General features: G+C 31.0%; 1 protein-coding gene across 1 annotated transcript in view; it reads right to left on the bottom strand.

Moving 5' to 3' along the window:
- The window catches only part of MIPOL1 (mirror-image polydactyly 1), a 323,728-nt gene that overhangs the window by 260,121 nt on the left and 49,874 nt on the right, over positions 1-13,733 (bottom strand). The window contains 2 exon segments of the mRNA XM_057488492.1: positions 2,936-2,986; positions 7,342-7,420. Coding sequence (XP_057344475.1) covers positions 2,936-2,973 — 38 coding nt within the window. The 5' untranslated portion in view covers positions 2,974-2,986; positions 7,342-7,420.

A 13,733-nucleotide genomic window follows, 5' to 3' on the forward strand; every position in this document is an offset into this window, starting at 1 on the left:
AAAGCAAACAATCAGATTTGCTGAAATGAAATCATTAAACTCTTGAAAACAATTGAGTAAAAGGTTTCAGTGACTCCAAATTTTGCAACAGTTGTGTTTTGACAAAGATTCAAAAACCATCTAATCTACTTTCCAATAGTAAATTCTTTCAAATTGTAAACAGTTCCAATTGTAAAACAGTTCTTTCCAATTGTAAATTCTTTACATTCACATTGATTTGTGGAAAGGATATAGACTACTCTATACTCCACACACAAAATGTTAGAATTTATACACAAGCCTGAGTCCTTAAGGATTATGTATTTATTCTGTCTTGCCTGTCATATTTCCTCTAAAACATGTTGTTGGTTCCAGGAATCTAATGCTAAATAAACTCTACCTCTATCCTTACCTGTTAGGGATCAATACTAATTTGAAAATTTTGAACAGGAGGGAAAATTTAGAAAGACAAGATGTTAAAGAAGGAAATAAGGGTGTCATGTGCTTAACTTTGATTATATTTCTTTACTAAAAATGTGCAAAATCAATAAACATTACTATGTTTACAATACATCAAATTACCTTAGGTACTGCCAGTAAAACTGTATTAAAAAGGAGTATTTAATTTTTAATTAAAAAAAGATTTAATTTGCTAAATTAATATGTTGAGTATCTATACAAGTATAGCTTTATCAATAGGAATTCACTTTTTAACTTTTCGCCCTTTAAGCACCCTGATTTAAATTACCAACAAGTTCAATATGTGAAGACTAGAATCATTCAAAAAATAAACATGAGTGTCAATATAGCACTTTCTAAAATAATTACCTTTTTTCCCTTACATCTTGTCAACACAATTTTACCATGTGGCAAAAGATTATCAAATTTATCCAAAAGCTACGTGAATAAAGTATTTTCAATTCAATCATTTAGACTATGAAATTTCAAAATTCTGAAGCCTAATGTGTTCTAAGCTTGCTTCTTCATGTACCCCAAGAAAAACCAAAAAACACAAAAGGCAAACCACAAAGAAAAATTTTATCTGATAATTCTCCCCAAAAGATAATAATATCCTACATGATGATTGCTTTGATTAAACCACACACACACACACACACACTGAAATTTGGAGTATATGGTATTGCATGCCCCCAATTATTTTATTCATAAGACACAATTTATTTATAACCGAAAGTAGTGAGTAAATGTAGAATATGTAGTTACATCAGTCCTATTCTACAAACAACCAGTCAACCTGGACCAACTGTGTAAATGATCATAAATGCAGTCTATATACCAATGTATATTGATTCAGATCTCCAAAATCAACAAACTGCCAATGCATACTCAGGACTTTATAGTACTCATACTGAAAGTGACAAATATGGCCACTATAGCCATAACAGTTGTCTTAAATACAATAAAGTGATATTCTAATTTCTAGAAAATATAAGATTTAATAATATTATATTAAGATTTGTGTTGTACATATGCTTTCCAGGAAGTGCTCTGGCATGAAAGGGCCATAACCAGAAATGAATGAAAATTTTTATCAAAGAGCTGAAAATCTTAAGGATGGAGAATTTAACACAAAGCAAAAAGCTTGAAAAAGTCAAGTAGTTATTCTATCTTGAAAAAAAGTATTCATATTTTCATGGCCACAAATAAATTTGAAAGAGCATATAAAAGTAGAGCTACACTTCTTTAAATCAAAGAAATAGTCACAAGTTGTACAAAGGGAGGATCATACCAACAATATAGAAATGCGGAAAAAAGGTAAAAAAAGAAATTCACCATTTTTCGTGTTTAATCTTCTTAGTAATTATCATTTTTTTAAAGGACCGAGAATTCCATAGGGAGAGTATAGCCCAACTGATTTAAAACATTCTAAATTTAATAAAAACTTAAAAAGACATAAAACTCCTTTTATCTCACAAACTTTTCCCTTATTAAGAATTTATTGGCCGGTTCATTGATCGTAGCAAATGTACTGCCGTAGTGAGATGCAAACAGTGGAAGAGGGCATGTGTGCGTGGGGTTAGGGAATAGGTGGTAAATTGATAACTCTGTGCTTTCTGCTTGGTTTTGCTGTGAACCTAAATCTGCTCTACAAAATAAAGTCTATTTAAAAAATTTCCAAAGATAAAAAAATTTTTTGGCCTAAATTCACAAGTGTGAATTACTCAAATCAGAAATGATGAATTATAAAACATAGTTCATAACAAATATAACCAGTTAGAACACTAAGCTACCTTTGCAAACATTTTTTGATTTTTCATTTTGTTTTTCATCTGAGGCCAAGAAGAGTAACAAAATTATTTGTATGAAGCTTAAAAAATAAAGATACCCAGAATGTCATTTATTTTAATAAACTTACTTAAAATAAGGGAAATCTTTTTTTTTAATAAAAGAGTAAAACCTCAGTCACTCTTTTAGGAGTAGCCTTATCATTTCCTCTGGAAATGAATCAGTCCTTGCTGGGCAGCTGCCAGTAGTCCTAAAACCCTTCTCTCAATATTCTAGAGATACTCATGTGTAAGAAGCTACCAGCACTCAAATATTAAGTTATATGCTATGGAGATAAATAGTAAATTTAATCAGATCTCACACATATTCCTTTTTAACCCCTCTATGGCATATGGAAAATAAAAATGCATTCTTAAATTCACACTTGCCAAAAGGAAAAGGCACATTGTGCTACTAGTTTGAAGATTTTTATTGTAATTGGGATTTCAAAAAGGCAAAATTAGATTTTATCCTAAATGGATATTATTAATTTTATATGCTATTCTACCAAACATAAATATACTACATATAAGCTATTACTTTAAAAAATCAATTTTCTAATGATTTTATGAATATTATATTTGAAGAGAATAGACTTTTTATAACACTAATAACCATTTCACATACTATTATGTTTCTTAATACTTCTGAAACATTTTTATAGACCTACCTTTCACAGATGGATGGAATAACAGTGATCACCACCATCAATATTTAGGCCCTGTAAAATAAATCAACAATCTTTTCTTTTTTTAACCATCCATAAAAACCATTATCACCACCACACTATGAACATAATTACTCTGGTATGTGAAATACATATTAAATAAGCTCATTTCCTGTTTTAGGTATTGTAGTAGGGCGGTATATACACAACCCTCAATCTTCAAAACAGTCCTAAAGGTATTATTTTCCTATTCCATATACAAGAATACTTAGGCTTAAAAGTAACTATGAAATTTGTACCTAACTCCAGGTAGGTATTAAGTGGGAGATTAAAAAATTGAAACCCAGGCCTACCTAGCTCAAAAATCTGTTCTTTTTACTATAACATTTTATTGATATTATTAAAGGCATTGGTTCTGAAGTAGAATTTACCTTCTGCTTTAAAACAAACTAACAAATACAAATTATACTACCTATTTAGGGAAAACATGCCATTACTTACTTTCAGAAAGCTAATTATTAAATACAATTCAAGTCCTGTAATACAACATAGAATGACTGTCTAGATATTTTCAAAACCTTGAATTCAAGCAGCATCTAACTATAATGCTACATTTTTTCTACCAGCTATATTGCTGGTAGAAACAGATGTCCATACTGTGCAACTTGCCATTTCCTTCCTCTCTGCTTTAAAATAAAATAGTTTGTAAAAATGATATTAGATTCTACAATCATATTTGAGTCATATGATCAAACATTTAAAAGTATCCTAAATGTTTTTCTATAGTGTTTCTGTAATATTTACTCATAAAATATTGGAAATCATGCAACAATTTTAGATATAATTCAGTTACAGAACAACAGATGAACAGCTGCTTTTTTTATTAAATTCAGCAAGGTAAAATTTTTGAAATATTTGCTAGCCTCCAATAAACTGCAGCATGTAAGGACTCTATTAACATAAGCAGTTCTAGAAATGGTTTTTTATCTCAAGTTTCAAATGAGTACAACGATTGAGTCATGATCATTTTTTAAGTTTAAAAGAAACTGATTTAAAAACATAATTCATATCTAAATTGAGATAATACATTAGTAAAAATACTTTGCATAAAATACACATTGAATATAATTTCCTAAAATAAACCTAAAAATATTGAACAAACTCATAAAATTGAAAGGTTTTTGTCTACAGCTTCTTTAAGCTGTGTGATTCTTAACATTTCTTATCATAAATTGGTAAGAAATACTTAAAATACAGCAGACAATATTTAATTTGGGTAGGCAGAGTAACTTTTTTTGACCTTTCTTAGGGAACACTGACCCCTAAAGGTTCTAAACTTAAATAAGTTTCACTATATTTTAAATTTAACTGGCAGCAAGACATCATTTCTGCCTATGTTTTTGTAGTTTTGTATACTTATGGAAGAAACATTTATTCTTAAATAATAAACTGTTTCCAATGGACTTGTGTGCATATAAAACAACTAAGCCATGTTCTGCTAATTTATTAAAATAACCAAAATTTAATATAAGAAATATCTAGGGATTTATCATATTATTCCAAATAATTACTCAGAAGAGATTTCTGACCCCATGCCTTTTTTCTTATATAGTTAAGTGATAAGTATGCAAATACTAAAAAGGGCTAAACAACCCATAACATAAAAACTCATTCTTTTTGAGGCTTTTTTTTACATACATCCTTTAAGACATTTCAGTTTTTCCTTAAAAAGCAGAAAAAAAGAACCCTGAAAAAACAGAATGGGCAAAACATCATTTACTTCTTAAGAAGCCAGAAGATTTTACTAATACTCACTTGGCAATAAGCATTTATTCACTCACATATTGCTTCAATTAACTTAAAATTTCTTTCATTCAGGGTTTTCTTAACTACTTAAAAAAAGTTGGACACATTCTATAGATGTCTTCACTCATCTTACCTACCAACCACAGATTTACATTTTCCAAACTCTATCTTTAATGACAAAAACAAAGGAAAATATAAATCACTATATTTGTTAACATTAAATACCCCATGAACTCTTGGCTTCAAATATTTCAGCAATGTTTTTACAATAAAGGTAGGAAAACAATGGCCACTTCAACTCTCCTTATAATGAAATTTGTAAGATGATGCAAAGACATATCTGTGTATTACAAAATTTTAATTAGTTCAATTTCTTTAAAAAATAAGTAAATTAATATTAAATAACTATTTATGAGACAAGACTATGAATATTAGTGTCAGACAGAGCTTTGAAGCAATTTGTGCTTTATGATAAATACCATTAACCTTGATATCATGATGACTATGTGGTTTTATTGTTTAAACAAATCAGTTATCACAAAACTCAAAAGATATTATTTATTTAATTTTAGTTATTAAGAATGTTTCATTAGCAAGCCCTTTATATAAAGGAATGTCATATTCCTCTTTCTATCAAAAAAAAAGACTGTGAAATTGCAAAGTCCTTAATAATGTTTCAGTCAAGTCTACTGTGGTCTGTGCCATCTGCAAACTATTTATGCATCGATGTCTTTAGTCCTAAAACTTTTCTTTCCATAATTGTCCTAGAGATTCAGCACCTCCCTTCCTTAATATTTTACCTCTAGCTCTTTGGATATATTAAAAATAATTCCTTAGGTGCCCTAAAGATCCTTTCATCTATAGACTTTCATAGCACTGTGACCTCTGAATAGGGACCATAAGCAGCAGGGGCATCATTATTTACTTCCCCTTTCCTTATTTGGTGCATAAATTGAATGAAACTGCTTTGAGCTCTTCAAAAGAAGAATATTTGCTTGCTTTTTTGCCTAAATGAATAAAAACAGGTACAACAAATTAGTTCCCCGTTTCACACCAATACAACCTTATCACAATCTTGATTACCAAGAGGATCAAAATGAAGTGTCACAGGGCCCATTCACTAAAACTACTAACTTTTCATTAAAAACCTTTAACCACCTTAACTCAGATATTACTTCATACACAATTCAATCAGTTATCTGGATTCTAAACTCATAACAAGCAGCCTAAAATTACAAATAAGAGGTTAAAGTTTACTAATGGTAGGCATGAACAATAAGAAAATTTATAGGAGTATGGAATTGAAAAACAAATGCAGAAATCAGAAGAAGGTATACTCAGGAAGCATAGCATCTTTCTATACCTCAAAAGCAAAAACACCTATTAAATTACTTAGTAAATGATGATTAGTACATGATGACAGTCACAAAAATGAACTATAACTTTCTGAAAAACATTAACAGTGTGGTTGACATATAGTGAAAAAGGAGCCTAGTTCGGTGAGGAAGAGTCAAAAAAGCGAGAGATGTGTGCAAAGTTTTGGTAATAATCCTATTTTTTAAATTATAAAGTGTAGTGGAAATAAGATGTACAAAAAGATATGAACCTTTACCTGGATGTAATACTATATCAGAATAATTCATTTCCCAAGGACTCCATATTTGTAACATTTTACCATAAGAGACCTCAATTAAAAACTTAACATTTTTTTTAAACCTCTCTAAGGCTTCTCCATCTTGCTTTATACATAGATGTGCCCTATCTACCTGCTCACCCACCTACCTGTCCACCTGCCGATCTGTCTGTCCATCCATCCATCCGTCTATCGTCTCTTTTTCAGACCACCTCTTAGGCTGTCTGTCTTTTTAAACTGCATTTCTGTCTTGGACTGTTTTCTCCTTGGGCCTGTGCATGTCTGTGTATCTTTTTTCTCTCTGTCACTCTCCTTGTCTCAGACTCTGTCTTCATATCTCTCTCTGTCTCTATCTGCACATCTCTGCATGTCTCTGTCACTCTGGGGCCCTCTGACTCCATTGCTTTTCTGTGTGTCTCTTTTTCTGAAGTGTGTCTGTGTGTATGCCTGTACTTCTACCTCTCTTAGTATCTCTTTGTTTTCCTGTCTCTCTCTCTCACTGTATGTCTCTGTCTCTTTCTAGCTGTTTCTCTTACTCTGCTATTTCTCTTTCTCTGTGAGTCTCAGTGTGTGTAGCTCCCTATTTCAGTTTAGTATCACCCTTCATGTCTCTGTGTCTCTTCTTCTGTGTGTATTTCTTTCTCCGAGTGTACCTTTCTGTACACATCTCTCTCTCAGTCATTCTCTCAATCTACCCTATCACTTAGTATGTGTGTTTTTTCTCTCTTCACTTCCCTCTCTCTCAGTGTATCCTTTAGTGTGTGTCTGTTTCTCGGTGTGCACATGTGTGTCCCTTTATATGTCTTTGTGGGGTTTTCTGCAGTATGGGGTCTCCCTGTGTGTGTCTCCTGTGTGTGTATGTGCTTGTCTGCCTCTGTCTAATGTATTGGTTAGGACAAACACATTTCATTCCATGCCTTGAACTAGCATAACACCTGGGGTTTGGCATTAATACCTTAAAAGTCCTTACCTTTTGACCAGTCCTCCATTTGTACTTCTGTTCTTGTTTACTCTGGCAATGTCTCTGATTTTTGCTCCAAGACTTGAAGCTAAAATAAAGCCAACTTAGATAAATAAACTTAAAACAATATATCAGAACACACCTAAACCTTACCTTTATTTAACAGAGAATTTACAGGATAAATGGTTTTCTAAAACATTTATAATGGGACAATTAACTGTATTTCAACAGATGAAATTAAATCTTTTTTCTCAGAAGAAGGTTCTTTCTTATATTTTAGTAAATACAGTTCTGGTTAAGCTTCTAGACATTCTTGCTCCTTTGGTTAGAGAACCATTTAATTTATTTAACGTAAGTCTTTTCCAATTGTAACTTCAACAATTTCAGAAAAATAAAATTTTTATTCCATTTATTATAAACCTCATACCAAAATTTTCAAATTTATTGATATGAATTTACAATGTATATTTTCATTAAAACATTTTATACTTGTAAAAGTAATTTAAGAATGCTACTCTAATTTTTTTTTTATTTACAAAGACTATCATTAACTTGTAGAATTATTGGTATTTCTCTCAAAGTTGTTTTCATAATAAACATGACAAAGGTTATGCCCATGTTTTCTGCATGCTTTCAAGGAGAATAAAATTCGATTTACCTCACAGTGAGAACCCTGGGTTCTTTAGAAAGTCCTCAAATAAAGCTGTAGTAAGCTTCTCCTTTTCCAATTTTCTCTAAATATGTTCATCTGGAGTTGGCAATCTTTCTCTAAGTTCCTCATTTACTTTTGGATTAGTTGAAAATATAGGAAGTTATTAATTTCAAAGAAATATGTCCCAGTCAATGAAGCCATTTCCCTACATATTGCCCAAAAAGGTTAATAATAATTGCAGTCTTTTAATAAGAGATTCATATAGCAAGACATGTAGAAAATACAGTCTTTAATAACCTCTGGAGTATTTTAAAACATGTCTTACAGGTCTTAATGTGCTTAGTAATATACTATTTAAAACCATAATTTTATCCCTCTGTAATATACAGTCACTCTTCCTCATCATTTACCCAGCTAATGAATGCCAGCAATTAGTAAAATGTAATCCCATTGCACAATCATTTTAATGCTTTTAGCACTCAGAAAAGTAAACATCAAATTAATACTGCTCAAGCCATATCAGATCCTAGTTGGAAGCAAGCAATTATAGTTCAGCTCCTCAGGTGTAATTAAATGATTGGAATGATTTAGTTCCATAAATGCAAGTTAATTCATAAGCAAGCAACAAATATACTGGGAGTAATTACAAGAAACATTGACAGTCTAAGCAGGGCTAATTCTTTTATAAGCCTGACATAGTAAAATACTGCCCTCTCCTGGGCATATAAGTGAATATAGAGCTGAAAACAAAAAATCTACAACAAAAAAAAGCTAACTTTTAAAAAGCCACTGGAAAAATAATAATAACCAATATACCAATTTGACTTCATTCCCTAAACAAAAAGTCCTTAATGTAGTTTATACTGTCATAATTCTTATGCACCTGGTAATCAATGCTTTTTCCAATCAAACTCTAAGTAAGAGTCCCAAAACATACCAGGCAATTACTTTATGTCTAATGAAACTAAATCATCCATATATAATATTGACAAATTGCAAGGGAAACTTTTAGTACCCTTTTGGACTGCCAGGCCAATACTTACATTCTCCACTGGTTAACCCTAACTGGAATGTTACAGATAATAACTAAACTATACTTTTATAAGTACTAAAATTTGTAAGAAAAACAATCTCTGAAAAATGCAAAACAAAATATTCAAGTGTTATTGTGACTATACATGGTGGTATATACATACACACACACACACACAAATGCTATATATAAAATGTGCAATGACCTTCAATAATAAAAATAAAAACTAGAACACTTATATAATGTCACAATAAGCATACTTTAAAATACAAAGAGTAACAGGTAGTACACAAAATAAAATGCATCCTGGTTTTTGCTTAAGCTGTTCCTAGCTTTTATTTTCATAGGCTAAAATTCAGAACAAATTTACTTGTATGGCACTCAGATGATCCTTAACTAAATTTCTCACACTTAACTTTAAGAGGTTTATTTTTTATATATTTGAGTTATGCTACAATCAGTAAGTCTATGTTAACACATATGGATTTATAGCACTAAGCCCAATTAGAATCATCCCTTTGACTTTCTGCAGAATTGAACATATTCTTAAATATTACCAATAGCACAACAAATGCTTAATTCTCCAATAAGTAAGAATAATACTTGCAGTGTGTAATGTTCAAAACTGCCAATATTTTGGGGAAGGGAGTATTAGTGTCCTTCTAACATGCTTTCAAATGCATTAGAATAACCATATTTGAAGTCATATCCTATGTAAACTATAAAAATAAATCAACGTATAAAAAGACCTGCCACTAAGTTTAAAATGTACAGCACATTTGCTTTGCCCTTGATGTCAGTCTTATTTTTCAATTCATATCTTGTACACTGTAAGCTAATTGCTTTTGGAAAGTACTTATTATTCATGTAAAAATTAATGTGCCAATGTGTTTAAATCCTCTTAAATGACCATTCATGCATCTTTCTTCATTAAGTACCAATGAAATCTGTCAAAAGGCATCAATGCAAACTGGTCTTAAAAAAAAGTTCTAAGAGATTTTTTCTTCTGCTAACACAAGATTTTCATATGCACCAACTTTACTTATATTCCATTAATTTTTTAAGCTACTTTTAATAAATTCACCAAGTAAAATTTTTAGGCCCTGTAGTCTGTCATTTGTGTTCCAGCTGACATTATGAATATTAATAACAGTGTTATCCTGATTAAATAGGCTTCATATGAAATCCCTGTGAATCCTATAGCTCAGACATCTCATTTTTCCAACTCTTTATGAATTTGGATTCAGACATTAAACTGGAAAAATCTTTAAAAACAGACTTAATGGCATATTTGCATATTGTCAAGCAAAAATTAGATGTTCTAATGATTCAAATAATTACAACTTATATATCTGCATATTGTAATAGGAATAGAAGATTTCTGTAAACATGCAACATATTTTATACTACTATCCTCTTTAGGACAAAGACTAAGACAAAGATTAAGATTTATAAAATACTAATTCCTTTCCTTACAGTCACCTTAAAGATCTGATATCAAGAACTTTTTTCAATCAAAAATTACATATTCACATTTAAACTAATAGGATGATTTTATAGTAGACATCAGATAAATTAGGCTTCTTAATCAAAATGCTAACAGTACATTACAGACAAAATATAAGTTAATTGCTTTATCATTACTAATGCATACCAGCACCAAATAGCAAAAAATCAATTTCCAACTAAAGTTTATAAATAGCAATGGAAAAACTACCTACATTAAAAAACAAAAAGAAAATCTTGACTATAACAGAGAAAATATACCATCTTATCATCTGTTAAATTAAAATCTTCTCCTTCACAGATTCTAAACCTCATGCCTCCAAATTGTTTTTAATTCTCAAAGGAAGTGAGTCTTCCTACACAAAAGGCAAAATAAATAATAATTAAGGAAACTGCATACTCTCTGCTCTCTATAGGTACATGGGAACCTGAATATATCTGCCCAAATTTCCTATGTACACCCCATCAAAAAAGGTAGGTTAGGAAAATTTAAACAAACATCCCTGTGCTCTCCTCAAATGTGACTTGACTTTGTTTAATCAGCAGTAAAACACCTCACAAAACGAAATCTGTTCTTTGACTAGTTTAAAATTTCTAATCTGGCTAAAAATTGATAAGTGTTTCTGAAATTTATTCTTTAAAATTAAACAGCATCTTTTTAATAAGCACTTAAAAACAGGATTTCATTCTCCAATATAACAATACCTAGGATTTTAAAAAACTTATTTTAAATAGGAGATGCCCTTCCTACCTTCCTCCACAAAAGTCACATTATGGCAAGGTTTCTGGCTGACTTTGGTTAATGGCATTTTTTTCATAATGCTTTCTTAGTTAAACCAAAAATTAATGTCAATTGAACTCAATAGTGTCAAACTACGGATCACTTATAATACTGTCTTCTCTCCAACTGAAACTCTAAAAAACTTCCAACTGTGTATCTCCTAGCTGGAGAAATGTTGATAATTTCTGCATTGAAATGGCTTCATGAAAAGGCCAAAAGGAGAGTAGTGTATTTCTGAGAGCCAAATATTTTATCACGTAACTCAACATATACGATATATGTATGTGTTCTACTGCTGGATTTTTACCTTATTAGACAAAACTCTCTCAGACATTCAGGGTCTGGCACATTCTCTCCTAAAAAGGATTCCATTAACTCACCGGGCTTCACATCGCAACCCACTCCCTATTAAGAAGAGATTTAGGAAGAAAGGATAGGGATAAAAGTGGCCAACACCATAGTTATCAAAATTCTAAATGCATATACTATTTGACTCCTCAGTTCCACTACCAGAAGTATTTAGACAAATATGTACAAAGTTACTCACTGAAGCAGTATTTGTAAGAGAAAATACTCATGCTGTAATCATACTGTACTTCTTTCTCCCTTGAACTCACCAAGCTTATTCTTGCCTCACAACTTTTATACTTGCTATTCCCTCTGCCTAGAATCCTCTTTTCTAGATTTCTAAACCTTTTTTTTTACATCATTTAGGTCTTGTTCAAAGTCATCTCTCCAAAAAGGTTTTGCCTGGCCATCCTAACTAAAGCAGAAACTCTGCTTATCACATTGCCTATGCTACTGCCTTCATGAAACTAATTTGTTTAGATTTTATCATTGCTTTTGAAATATTTCAGCCAACTGTGTACATAGAAATTACATGCAAGTGGGTCTTTGAATTTCTCCATCTGTATCCTTAGAAGTGTGTTTGGAATACAGTAAGTACTCAGTATATATTTCATGGGGAGACAGGTGGATAGATGGATGGACGGATGACTAACAAAAACCTAACATAACATAAATGTTCATCAATAGAAAACTGGTAAAATAAAATGTGGTACAACCATATAGCAAATCAATATGATTTGTTCCATAAATGCAAAAGATATGTATATACTAAGTGTGGAAGATTCTTTCAACAAGTGTTTCTTAAGCACCTATATACTGAGTGTCAGACACTTTCTAGAAGTTAGATATAAAACAGTGAAGAAAACAAATTTCCTATCCAAAATATGTCTTTAGCCAAAAAAATATAGGTACAGAACATGAATAAATTAAAAACAGGAAAAAAGGCAAATTACGCCTATATATACACATACATGCTTGAATAGGCACAATATTTTTTTCTAGAAGAATACACAGGAAACTATTACCAGTAGTTCCTCTGAATAAGGGGCCTAGGCTAAGGTAGGGAGATTGAGAGAGTAAGAGTAAGAAGTATTTCTACTTCATTTGATATCTATCTGTATAATTAGATTTTTTAAACCATGTATTTGTATTTTTTTAACTTTAATAAATATTTGTTAATAACCTTGGGATTAAACAAGAATCTGATGGAAACTACATAACTGAGAGATCCAAAATGAATAGAAAGAAGGTAATTTTTATGTCTCCCTTGAAACTTTAGAAAACTACTTCCTAATTATCCTTTATAATTGTTCTTTGCTATGGTTGTTTGCTTGTTAAACAAGCAAATAGAGTTGAAAGTTCAAATAATCTAATACATGGCAGCTTTGGAATATTAAAGTTTAAAATTAATAAATTTCTTGAGAATTAAGCAAATATTTCTTAAAACAATCACATTTCTTTGTTCAGTTAGGAGCTATTAACAATAATCTTAGTGTTCAGGATTCTAAAAATTTAAAAACTTAATAATAAAAGTAAATTTTTCCACATTACAACTATTTTGTCCTTGTTGCAGATACTACCCGGTGTTACATGTTTTGGTAATCAAGAAATTACTAAAAAAATTAATTACTCAACACTGAAGGTCACAGAAGTACATCAGATTAAGAGGAAATAAATATTTGGTGTTTAAAATGCACGACTTCCACATTTTTCAAAACTTGGAGGGCAAAATAATATACCACTTGGGACACTGCAATAGTTTTTAGTGCCAGTTACAAAAGACACTTCGAGAATAGACATGGCATTGCACAGCTCAGTGATAAATTTTGAAAATGCAAAACTTTAAAACTAGTATTATTTTCAGAGGGCTAATCAGATACAGGATTTTCTACAATATCCTGAAACGTTTTGCCTTAGGCCAAACTAAACTAAATCACTTAATCTAGCACAGAACAGAATATAAAAACAAAGTCAGCTTATAGAATAGTTTCTCTAGGGAACAAACAGCCTGTTTTCATAAGATTTGTGTGGGTGCCAAGTTATGATGCAATGACACACTCCTTAACACAAAGGCTTGCATT

The sequence above is a fragment of the Manis pentadactyla genome, chromosome 11 (assembly GCF_030020395.1).
Source record: "Manis pentadactyla isolate mManPen7 chromosome 11, mManPen7.hap1, whole genome shotgun sequence".
NCBI lineage: Eukaryota > Metazoa > Chordata > Mammalia > Pholidota > Manidae > Manis > Manis pentadactyla.